The sequence below is a fragment of the Strix aluco genome, chromosome Z, assembly GCF_031877795.1.
Source record: "Strix aluco isolate bStrAlu1 chromosome Z, bStrAlu1.hap1, whole genome shotgun sequence".
Classification (NCBI taxonomy): Eukaryota; Metazoa; Chordata; class Aves; order Strigiformes; family Strigidae; genus Strix; species Strix aluco.
In genome coordinates this window covers 14,565,391-14,577,846 of record NC_133971.1, presented here as the reverse complement: position 1 = coordinate 14,577,846, position 12,456 = coordinate 14,565,391, and the positions used below count along the sequence as shown (strand labels likewise).

Genomic DNA, 12,456 nt, shown 5'->3' with positions numbered 1-12,456 from the left:
TCACTGCAGCCAGTTTCCGCACAATGAAAGAGAAGGAAGGCTGCTAGTCCTGTGATCCTTGACTCTTCCTGTTGTGAAACACTCAAAGGGGTGAGCAATTGACAGGAAGAGGCTGGCCACAGAAAATCATCCTGTCTGGGTCTGAAAGTGGATGGGTGGAGGGAATAGACTGCCTCCTCTGAGAGAGAGCCTCTATACTTGAAGAGCTGTGGACGGAGCCCCATTTCCTTCCAGGGACAGTAGTGAGTTCATATCTCTTACTTACGTGTGTTTTCATTTCATTAGCTACTGTTGTTGACATCATGACACAACAGATGATAGTCACCAGGATGAAGTAAAGCGCATACATGAAACGGGTGCTGGTTGACTGTTTTATCTTGGGGCAGCATTTGCAGCACAAGGAACAAGCAGCAGTACCACAGCAGCAGGCCAACTGGAAAGTAAGACAAAAAACACAAGTCATTCCATCACCACCTTTAGGTTTCTATTGCAAAAGTCAGACAGGGAAGCTGGGAGACTTCCTGTAAAGCTTCAGAATTTCTTAAGTCCTCTCCTCCCAGTTGAGCAGTATTTAAGTGGAAGCAGACAGTCTTGTTTATTAAAAGTCAGTAGGTTTAAGCACATCAGTTTCTAGCTTTCCCACATGCTAAGGATGAGAGCGAAGAGGATGAGGAGGAACTGCTCCCTATTTCTTAATCCTGCTCTTTGCTATCCCTCTGCAACTCGTGGTCCTGACATGTTTCACTGAGCAGAACAGGCATTGCAATGGTATGGATCTATTTCCTGCAATACACTCTCCTCCCTCCATCGTGAAGTAACGAATCTGCACAAGAAGAGCACAGTTGCCAAAACTGTTTGCTTTTAACATACAGACAAAACTATTTTGTTTCTAAGACAAGCTGGAGGTTTTTTTTCAAAACGAGTAGTACAGATCCATTTCAATTCACCAGAACCATACCATCCTTTTTAAGGTGCCCCTTCTGGTACACACACAGACAAAAAACCTTTTAAACTGAGCAAATTAAAAGGGGTAGGGATAACTGTTTAAGCCACACTTTGGGATAGTTGTGCTGAAGGCTTTGTAAACAGACATCATCTACACAAAACCCAAACAAACTTAAACCAACAAACAGAAAACTAGATTACATTAACAGTTCTAAATATTTTGGGTGGTAGAGAAGGAATCTGGAAATACTTGGCCTACTGCAAACAAAGCAAAAGATAACTGAGCTTGAAGGACCCCCAATACACAATGGCACCATCTTGTACGGATAAAACCAGAGAAGAAATGCAACTTCACAGTTATTTAGACACACTTTACAATGACGAAAGCCATGATTCCATGTGAAAGATGGCAAGGAAAAAAATCCACAGCTGCAAGGAAAAGAATACCAAGTCCCACTTTAGCTGATACTGTCTCCAGTGTTGAAACATTATCAGAGACAGAAAGCCTTGTGTATTTTAGTTCTTTTCTACCCACAGCTGAGGGTCCAACAAAGGTCAAAACCAAGAAGCACAGCAAAAAGCATGTAATTGCCTATTCAAGAGGGAAGAAGGTACAGAATAAATCCTGAAAGGGATCTAGCTTGATGCTCATTATTTCCTTGCTGTCAGCAGTATCATTAACTTTCAAAGAAGCTGGATTCACCTTCTCTGCCTTTTATTTTTAGAAAAGTCATATATAAAAACGTAAATATAAACCTTATTTTTATACAAAAGGCAGCACTGTCCTTGTCCAGGCCCTTCCTTGCAATAGGCAGCAGCTTCATTGGCTCCCATGCTTAACCCAGCAGCTGCAACCACAGGAGGGATTTTTGGACATCAGCAGGCGTCCAGTAGCAGGGAACTTCTCTTCCAGGTCTCACTGCTGCCAACCCAGACCAACATCACCCCTCAGCATGCAGGCTCCCTGCGGCTAGTACAGGGGTGCTGTGCCACCAGTGCCAGGGGCTCGAGCACACCGAGGCCACTTTTTCCCAGTGTTTCTTCAGCCCTCAGAGGGGCCATAGGGATGTTCAGAGGACCCCCCTGCTTTCCAGCAAGCAGTTGTACAAGACGGATGGCTTTTCTCAGTTTTTGACAAGGGATTCAAAATGCACAAGTGCTACATTTGAGTTGTCCAGGCAAACTTGATTGGCTTGTATGTGCCTTCAGGTGCCAAACCACGATGCACTATTTTCCTTCCAGGACATTTCCAGCATCAAGGACTGTCCAACTCAGAGAAGGGGGTTTCACATGTGTGTTTGCAGACACGCATATCTGATAAAACTACCCAGAGTCTCACAACCAGACAGGCTGATCAAAGAGCCCCAAATAATTTTGAAGGAGTGTCTTGAAAAGACTCCCAGCTTATAATTTCCTTGCCATGACTATGTGCTGCAACACCAAGGCTTCTTGCCTTCAGAGAGGGTAGTGGACAGTCCCTTGCCTCACTCAACAACGGGTCTTTAGTTTGCTGAAGACATAAAACTGGAACAGTCCAACCTGACTCCCACACTGCCCTTCTCTCAGTTCACTGCTGGATCTCACGCCAGAGAAGATGGGGGCCTCAAAGCATGCAGCTGCTAAAACTGCTGCTGCTGCAAAACAGAAATCCTCCCCAAAACACACAAAGCTTCAACTACAGGGAACAAACAGAATGGGCTCATGTTGGCACCAAAGCTGGAAATTAAAAATACTACGTGCATAAGTACATCATGCAAGTATACTTTCAACATAGAAGGCAGTGGTGGCTGAATGGCAATTTTAATTTTTATACGTAGCGAAGTTAACTTTTACAGCATCAATACAAGTCCAAGAAATAAGGAAACTATGGCAAGTTACTGATTCAGCAATGTTTTGCTGATCAAGGATGCCAAGTAAACTCAGACACCAGAGTGAAAAGAGTGGGCTTATTCTACTGTTAATAATTAGAGGACATAACCAAGTAATACAGAGAATAAGCAATAAGAAAAATACAGAATAGTACACTTAATAATTTCTACATACAGTTAATTATAGAAAATAAGAATAAGCCAGGTAATGCACCTAATCATTACTACATGAAGGGGAGAATAGTAATTAAGAAAGATACCTCACCAGTTGCATACGCTACCATCATCCATATCCACAGTCGCTGGGCAGCCCCGGTTGCAGGGAGGATTTGGAGAGCCTGTCCCGGCAAGTGGGAAATCCTGTGTGGTGTGTCCACCCATAGGTGAGGCTTCCAAAGTCATGGCAAGCGGGCCCAGCCTTATATACCAAAAATCAGCAAGTCAAAATGACTTGTACCTTTCTTTGAGTGGAAACATCTGGCTTCATCCTCCTGTTGGATTCCACCCAAAGCCTGGCCAGGGCTCAGGGGGGAGAATCAAGGGAGTTTCCAACAAGGCCAAACACCTGGGTTGTCAGCCTTGAACAAGGCCAAACAGAACCAAGGGAGTCTCTTTATCTACTTGGTTCTGTTCTCACAAAGTTTCCAACAAGGCCAGACACTTGGTTTCTCAGCCTTGAACAAGGCCATACAAGGAAAGTTGGATACATTCTCATGACATTTCATCCTCACGACTTTTGTCTAAGCTACATCCTTCACTAATGAGCATACATTTTTTGTTAATGATCAGATACTAATAATAAATGCTAATTGTAATACAGATTTTACTAATTAGCAAATACTAATAATGGATAACATTTGGTTGTGAGGTACATCTGGAGGTGAACTTTGTTTCAGGGCCTATTATTCAGGCCCTAGCACTACATGCAAACAAATGGAATAATAACATTTCAAAACAAAAACATATCAGAAAAGTAAGTATAATCCATCCAGTTCAGAATTACGGAATAAAAAAAAAAAAAGATTAAGACTAAAGGTCCTTTCAATCTGTACCAGCCAGATCCAAAGTATCCACAATGAACTTCAACTCCTGACCATATTCACCATAATGTTAAAAACTGTAGTACAGAAGTAAGAAGGTATGCAGCTTTGGCATTTGTAAAGGGAACAACGTTTTCCATAAGCCAGGTGCTAGAGAGCTCTGCCAGTGAAACCTCATCTACGTCTAGCAACGTGTCTGCTATTCCAGTCCCAGGTCTCTGGAGCTGCTACTTAAAGCAACAAATACTTAAACAGCGTATAAAGCTCATTTATGCATTGTTCCACATCACTTAGACTCTAATGATAGTTTCTAATATTGAGCATGTACCCTATAAATTGGCAATATTTTTGAAAAATACCTGTGTCTCCATCTTTTTTCAGATGCATTCCTTTAAGCACTCTGAATAACCATGGAAACCATAGAAAGTTGGTTAGATTATTCAGCATCAGTCCCAAATTTGGTATTTGAGGTTTTTTTGTTGTTTGTTTTGGGTTTTCTTTTTCTTTTTTAAACTCTGGTTATGACTAAGTACATTCCAGAGTGGGCCACAGTGAAATAGGTGTTATCCAAAAATAAATGAAAACAGTCTCTGTCCCAAAGAGTAAGACGCTGGCCACAACCTACCGACCCAAGAGGTTTCACAGACATTGTCTTTGAATGACAAACTTCACAGCCCACATATGCCATGAGTTCTCTGTTGAAAGGTTGTGGTCAAGGTGCAACTACGCTATGCAGTTCCTCTGGTGTCACATGCTTTACCATTGGCATGGCCCATCTTGCCTTGCCTCTGCCTTTTGACAGTAGCAAGGGTCTGCCCAGGGGCTCAGGACCCACCAGTGCAAGAGTGCAAGCCAGTAACAAATTCTTCCCATGTTAAAAAAAACAGGCTGTGAAAAAAAGCAAGTAATGTCATAAATCTTTTACAGATCTTATCATCAAGCAAAAGCTCCTACAAAGGACAAGTTCTGCACAAGGAAGGTGCTGTGTGGTTTTCAGGGCAGCGACAACCCAGACAACCCAATGTCTGTGATTGCTGCCAGCTGGCAGGCCTTGAAAATCTTGGTCTGTACCTACAGAGCTCCTTCAAAGTCCTGTGATCCTTCCAAGTCCAGGGTTCCCAAGAGCCCAGCACAATGGCAACCAAATGTCAGGCTGCTCTGTCAGGAGTTTGTCATGCTGCAGCAGGTTCTGGCTTCAAGTCTTTCTCGTCCAAAGGCTCCCACAAGTCAGGCAGCAAGTACAGCCATGCCAGCTCTCTCTCTAGCTTTACAACTCCTCACCAGGTGAGCACCACAGTCTCACAATAATTACAAGCATTAGGCAAATATTTATGCTTTCCACAAATACTTACAATCAGCCAGCCCCATCATGCTAACCCACCATGACACCAGGCCTCCACAGGGTAGACTGGCCACCTGCTTTGCTTGGTGCTACTCTTTCAGAGCTCAAGGAGAGTGCTGTGCCAATTTGACTGAGATCTTGAAACTTGAAAAGTGTGTGTACGTGAAAACAGACTGCGCCATGATTTGAACTGCCTGGATGATGGCTGACTTGACGGGTTTCACAGCAGCTGTGCAAAGCTGCGTGGGAAATTTTTTTGTTAAAAAATATTCAAAGCATGGTTTCACAGACATTTGTTCTGGTAGCCAGGTTAGGTTAACAGCCACTGGCTCATCCCAGCCTTTCTGCTCTGCCAGCTACTCACTCACTCCTACCCCAGCACCAGCACCGCAGGAGCCTTGACAGTTGTTTCTGGTGCTGGGGGTGACCAAACAAAGCAACGTACTGGCTTTAAAAAAATAAAAAGAGGAGGGAAGAAAAATGACATATCAATCCTTCTTAGCTGCTGATTTATTATGCAATGGCAGAAGCAGTTTTACCATTTCAAGTGAGGGCACAGTGTGCAGGTGGGAGGGGAGAGCAGAGGTGAATGCCTCGCAGCAGTCCAGCATGCTTTGACCCTTCTCTGAACAGATGTTTCAGTGGTGTCTTCCTACCATTTCATTTGATTTGAGTGCAGTAGGTTCCCTCTAATGCAGAGGAACAATAATTTTTACATCCACACAGCGAGGAGCAGAAGCAAACAGACTATGTAACAGCCCTAGTCCGTGCAAACTACTTTTCCAAGTACAGGCAGGCCTGGACATATTCGTACACTCCCATCTTATACCAGCCTGGGGCACACCCATGGTTAACAAGAGTTAGACAGGTTAACAAAACAGGGTAAAAGCAGGTTTACCAATTTGTACAGAAGCTAACGGCTCCCTGCAATGAATATTCCACCAACATACACTTAACATCTGCCACACACGTGAGTCTTGATTTTTGCAAGCTGTGATCCAATCTGATAAATCAGTGGAATGAGGTATGATGGTGGTAATGTTAAGCACACACGTGACTATCTACATACAAGACCAAGAAGTAAAGTGAATGTGTCCTGTCTACTGTTTTTGTAGAGACAGTGACATTTTTAGAAGGTATTTTTCACCGATGTTTCTAAAAAAATCTCAAAGGTCTTAGAAAATATTTTGCATAGCCATTAAAACAAAGTGAGGAGTTTCAGGATCACTGCCCAAAATAGCCTACAGTATTTTTAAATTATACAAACCATAGGAAAGTATCCAGCTTATCACAACAAAGCACTCGTCCTTTTGAGAGACTTCAGCAGAAATTGTAAAAATCAAAGGGAAGAAGAGCACACTGAAAAAACAAAGTGCATACTTAAATGAAACAAAGACTTAGCAGCATTTCATCTCCTCCCTCCTGACTGACTGCCTGGCCAGAGCAGCCCAGGAGACCACATGCCTTCCAGCCTGTCCATGGAGCACAGGAATGTGCCTTGTTGAAGATTTTTTTCATGGTGGCCTACAGCAGCTTAGTTTTTCATGCACTGCTTGACTACCAGCATTATATGGGCTGTAAGATTTGCAGATAATGCAGTCACTGAGCTGTTAACCGCAATGTCTATCAAAAACACCCAAACATCTACTCTCACAGGTACGTGCAGCATCCAAGCAGGCTGTAAAGAGCAAAGCAGCCAGCCCTGTATGAATAACATCCTGAAGAGGCTACATACCTGTCCTTGGACTTTTAGTTTCAGGAGAAAGCATCTAGCAAGCCAACCATTCTGTTAGTGCAGCGGTTCATGAAAACAAGAGATGATTGATGTCCGGTGTCCCAAGTGTTAGTGTTACATCTTAATTGACAAAACGACCAAAGGAGAGTTGTGAAAGAATGTCAGGAATTGATACAGGTAAAGCTGACAGAGATACCCTGAAAAGGTAACACTGTAATTAAAACAAGGAAATACTGAGATAACTGTGAGGGATGACACCATAACACCATCAAGCAAGGAAACACCAAGATATTCGCACAGGAACAAACGCTGCTAGTTGAACCAAGGAGAGAACTACTTGAACTATCTGTGAGCTTTCTTCATTAACATAGTAAAAAACTGCCCTCGAGTAGGAAAAAGCCCCCTACCAAGAAAAGCCCCTTCCTCACTGAACATGCAGTTAAAAAAGAGGATACTGTGACTTTAAATGGAGACGAGACCTCACAAGGACCCTTGAGAACTAGGGTGGCCAAACTTATCAGTAAAAGGCACTGATTACTGCTGCTCGGGATGTATAAACACTTACTGTGTGTTAACCAAGGTGTGCTAGCTTTGTGGAATTACCACCTAGCACCCGTCTCTGCTCAGATATGAATTAAACAAATATCTCGACTCCGTGTGTTTTTTGGCTCACTGCACACCAGCTAAAAGAACCCAGATTTTGGGACAACATTAGGAGCTGGGCTCAGACTATTATTAAAAACCCCTGGTGTTACACATACACATTTTGCAGAGGTTTCTTCAGCCGGTCGCATGATTACACAGTGGTTTGTCCCTGTGAAATAACTAAATTCAGCAAAAAGGCTTTATATTGCCCTTTGACTTAACTGGCTTTTTACTGCTTTTTCTTTAATATTCAGACTCACCACGTGGCTTAAAACAAGGTTTTGTGACCAGCATACCAGTTAATCAACTGACGACCTATTTTTGGGAGCACACCTCACATAGCAAACTGTGCAAAATTAAAAGCAACTTCAGAGAAAGGTCACACCAGCTTAGAAACTGCCTGAATACTGCTTTCCAGCGAGACTTTTCTGCCCAGAGCCGAGTTTCCAAAGCTTATGCCATGCACCACAGGGCAAAACTGCCATATAGCACCAAGCAGATCAAAACCTACATGAGAAAGCATCATCTAGGACAGCTATGCCAAAAGCTAAAACATGGGCAAGCTGCTGCCAGGCACCAGCAGTGCTGAAGTTGAACTGAGGATGATTAGCTTCTGTCTCCATGCTCAAACGTTACTAAGTGGTGACTCAGCTCAGCATTAGAAAACAGTATCACTGCAAAACGTCTAAATTAAAGACTGCCCAACTGCTCTTCTGCTCATGATTTTGGAAAACTCAAACCAATTGTTTAGTCTGACCTGAACCTTGCAGTGTATCACATCACCCAGCTCCCCAGTAGTCTAACTATTTTTCCACTAGCATAGTCCATCTGGATTTGTCAGCAGTAAGAGGTGGACTCTCTAACCCTCTGGTTACTTATATAAATCATTAAAAACAGAAAAAAAACCCCCACCTTCTAATTTGTCTGCTACAGTTCCCAGGCACTGGTTCTTGGTGAGGCTTTCTTCACTAGCTTAGAGAGCTTTTTAATTACCTGATCTTTTCTCCCTGCTTGTCAACGAAGGAAACCAAACCATTTACCCTCAGCCTCATTTGAAAGCTTTAAGACTTTTCCTCCCAGCACCTAAGTTGTCTGAGTTTTTTCCTGCACTCCCTTAACATATCCCCAGTCTCTCCTACAAAATCATGGCAGCATCATCAGACCAACTGCAAACAGCCCAACAAGTCACCTCGCTCCTCTCCCCCACGTGCAGTCAAGGAGGGGGTGAGACTCTGTCTCGCAGCACTCCGTGCTGCGGGAGCAGTCTGCCCTCCACACACACCTTGCGCAGGCAACCAGCCAGCTGGCTGTACTTAAAAGGTGCATTTTATCTGCACTGGGGTCATGCCGTCTGGGTTACATCAACTTCAATAGTACGCTCTGCTCCACCAGTCCTTCCATCACACCTCTGTGCTTTCAGGAGCAATTTTAAATGTACTCTCAGGTCAATGATGAAAACATATCACTGAGGAAAACAGGCCACTGATCCTGATCCTGAAGCTTCTTTGCATCGATCCCTTGACAATCTTCACTGAGAGCAACCTCCACTGGATGGCTGGGTCAACTGTCCTTTCCTATCATTTCGTATTTCACAGTTTTCTCACCTGCAGGTTGTTCCAGCTCATGCTGCAGCCACTTCTTGGCCTTTTACAGCAGAGGAGGTACTAACAGAGCAACTGGAAAATCAAAGAGAAGTCTGACAATGTGAGGCCTTCATACAGTGAGCAGATTTTCTCCAGGTTAGCTCTGATGTGTGAGACCAGGACTCTAGAGGTAGAATGGCACACACAGATGCAATGTGATACATCACCAGGGACATTCCACAACAAAGTAGAGGGCAGTAACTGCTTAAGTCCATGTACCACTGGAGTGAAGAAGCAGTCAAAATTCAATTTCTGTATGCATTGACTTAAAAAGCATATAGCTGGAACAGCTGCTTCATTTCTGAATGAACTGACAGCTCTGAGATGTTCCACAAAGATGCTGTGTCTTTAGAAGTTGGTTTCAGTACTGAGTCCAAGAAGACTCCAGGAGGAGGAGGGGAAAACATTAACACTTTGTTCAAAGTAACAAAAGCCAATACATTTGTACAAAACATTAACAATTTCTCACCACATCATATTAAAAAAAAAACAAAACACATTGGTAAAGATGTTCCAGTTTAGAACAGTGTCACAACAGCCAAATGAACACACGTTTCCAGATTGGCAAGTTCAAAATGGAGCCTGCTCACATCTTCCCATTGCTTACTTCTTGATGAGCGTTTTTAACTACAATGACTACTCGAGAAGTATCTTTAAGAGTATTCCTGAACCACTGTTTTGCCAGTGACTGTAACATAAGCCAAGGAAAAAAAAAAAAACCACAAGACAGGTCTCTTCAGCAGTCATTAAGAATGGTTCCTGTTAAAACTCAGTGTGAGAGATGACAAGTTGACACATTTTGGTCCTACGGGACAGAAAGAAGTGAAAAACTTTCCATTCTCAGACTGTGAATATTTGTATGTCTAAATACTTGAGCATATGCCATCTCTAATTGCTGGAAGTTCCAGTCACTAAACTGCAAACATCAGCATAGTTATCACCAATTAAAATGACAATGAGATTGTTAGGTGTGTCAGGACTCGCTTTGAAACAAACATGGAGCCACCTTCCCCCTGCATGCTGTCATGGGTAAAACACCACAGTCCCCCACAGCTCTTGCTGGCTCCATCCCTTACTGCCTCATGCTGTAGCACATGCTGATGTTGAAGCCTATCTCTTGGGTGACTTGAACAATGCAGTGGGTCAAATTCAGTCGGCAGAATGGTTCATCACAGCCTAAAAATCTAGGAGGCCAGGCATTTAACATGACAAAACACATTACAGCGGGCACAGCTGAGAACAAAATGGAAGCACCAGTAACTCAAGTATGTGAAGGACCTTGAAAGCAACCCAAGGTCCAAGTGTATTCACATGGCTAAGCTGAGAAGACTATCCTGCCTCAGCATGTGTTTGAGAGGACAACAGTCACCAGCAAGACCTTCAGCTTATACTGTAGTCATAGCTTAGGCTTTCATTTAATTGCTCCCCTGAAACAAGTATGCCTTGCACCCACAACTGTGAGTGCAGTTATTTTAATGAAAGTCCCAGTAATGGAAAAAAAAAACAACCCTGGAATACCTACACTTTCAAAAATTAAAACAACAGTAGGATTTATATTCTTTTGCAGAAAAGTATCCCTTTGCCCTTAAAGTGAAGGCCCTGCTCCTACACTGCCTTTACTCCACTGCTGTAGAGCCATCGGTATTTAAGCTGTTTCTTTAAATCCACAATGCAACCAACTTGTGGGATGTGAGAGGAAAAGGCTAAAAAAAAATTAGGCAGCAAGGAGAAATTAAGCAGGAATGAGAAAGACTATCTTCTGCCTGGAATAAGAAGGAGTATCTTCTGCCTCTTATGCAGTGCCAGGGAAAGGATTCCAATTTAGCAATGCAAGTGTTAAATGATGCAACACTTAACAGGACCTCACTGTCCTTTGGTTGCTTTTCCCTCCCTTTCTATCACTTATGAACCCAGCAGCAAATTTTATCTAGCTATGGCAGGCAGACGGGGGCCTCAAAGATACTACATTCTTACAATTTCCTTGAAAATAGGCAAAAGGTTTAGCAGAGAAAAATGATCTCTCAACCCTAAGCAAGGAAAAGGCTGTAAAGCAAGTTCAGTATTTATTAAAACAGAATCAACGTAAGATACCAACCTCAATGGACAAAGCTACAGAAAACCAGGCTTTGCTAATTTCATAGACAACCATTTGTTTAAAACAAAAAATAGATGTTTCTGCAAAGAGGGAAAAAGGTCCTTCCCTGGTCTGTTTTTCCTAGCTGTATTTAAGCGGAGTACACTACAATACTCCACATCAGACCTCAGACAGCTAGTTTCATCTCCAATCATGATTAATAGCGGTGGCGTGGAAAGGCAGCTGTGAGAGGGGACAAGACCCACAGCTAAATTTCTCTTTTTTTAGCTGACTGGCTCAGGTTAAACAAAATAAACCAAATCCCTCTCACTCAGGAAAACCATTTGCAGAAGGAGAGATGTGTTTTGGGGAGCACCATGTGGAGTGGAGCCAGGAAGGCTGCCAGCACCACCCCACAGCACTGCAGCGCATCACACCACGCACATGCCCCAGTGATGTCCCGGCATCCTCAGAGGACGCAAATCTGGACAAGGATGACAGAGCCACCCTTTTCACCATGTAATGAAAAGAGGAGACCACAAGTAAGAATGAAAGCCCCCTTCTCAACCTGCAGATGCAAACAGTCAATGCCAGAGAGGCAGGCAGCCCTGGAGTACATGGGGGGCTTCTCTCCCTTTGCCCAAGAGCCATAAGCCCCAAAAATCATAAGACTAGCCTTGGCCAATCTTATAAATAAAGCTCTTTTTTTTTTTTTTTTTTTTTTTTTTAACCCCTCAGAATTAGAGGTCTGGGTATAAAATGAAAATCTGATAATCTAACTTGTGGCAAATCTTACTGCATTTACTACATGGTATGATTTCTAAGTGCAGAACAATATTAAAGAAAGCACTCAAGATTTAACAGACTGCAAAAGTAGCTTTCCAAGCTTTAATAACTACCAGTTCTAATTGAATAAGCCATCTTCTTAAACAACCCGGCTACAACATACTGCCCCCCCCCCCCCCCCCATTAATGTTAACTATCTAAGTTAACATTTACTTAACTCTGGGAAAAACATATTCATTGTAATAAAGATTTTCCATAACAGCTGCTTTTCTTAACCATGATCTCAACTTTATTCTCTTGAGAATAACTACTGAAGAAAAGCCAAATGTAAAATCCTGTTTCCTGTCAATTTAAGCAGATGTTTTATGTAATCAAAAG

The 12,456-nt window shown here is 42.8% G+C and overlaps 1 protein-coding gene across 2 annotated transcripts in view; it reads right to left on the bottom strand.

The window, feature by feature from the left end:
* The window catches only part of SERINC5 (serine incorporator 5), a 45,251-nt gene that overhangs the window by 29,527 nt on the left and 3,268 nt on the right, over positions 1-12,456 (bottom strand). The window contains exons 1-2 of one of the 2 annotated variants that reach the window (XM_074812339.1): positions 3,079-7,302; positions 266-433 (exon numbers count right to left, since the gene is read on the bottom strand). In XM_074812339.1, coding sequence (XP_074668440.1) covers positions 266-433; positions 3,079-3,087 — 177 coding nt within the window. In that variant the 5' untranslated portion in view covers positions 3,088-7,302. Of the gene's footprint in view, positions 1-265; positions 434-3,078; positions 7,303-12,456 lie in introns of those variants that run through there. The other variant, XM_074812338.1, reaches the window with a different exon arrangement.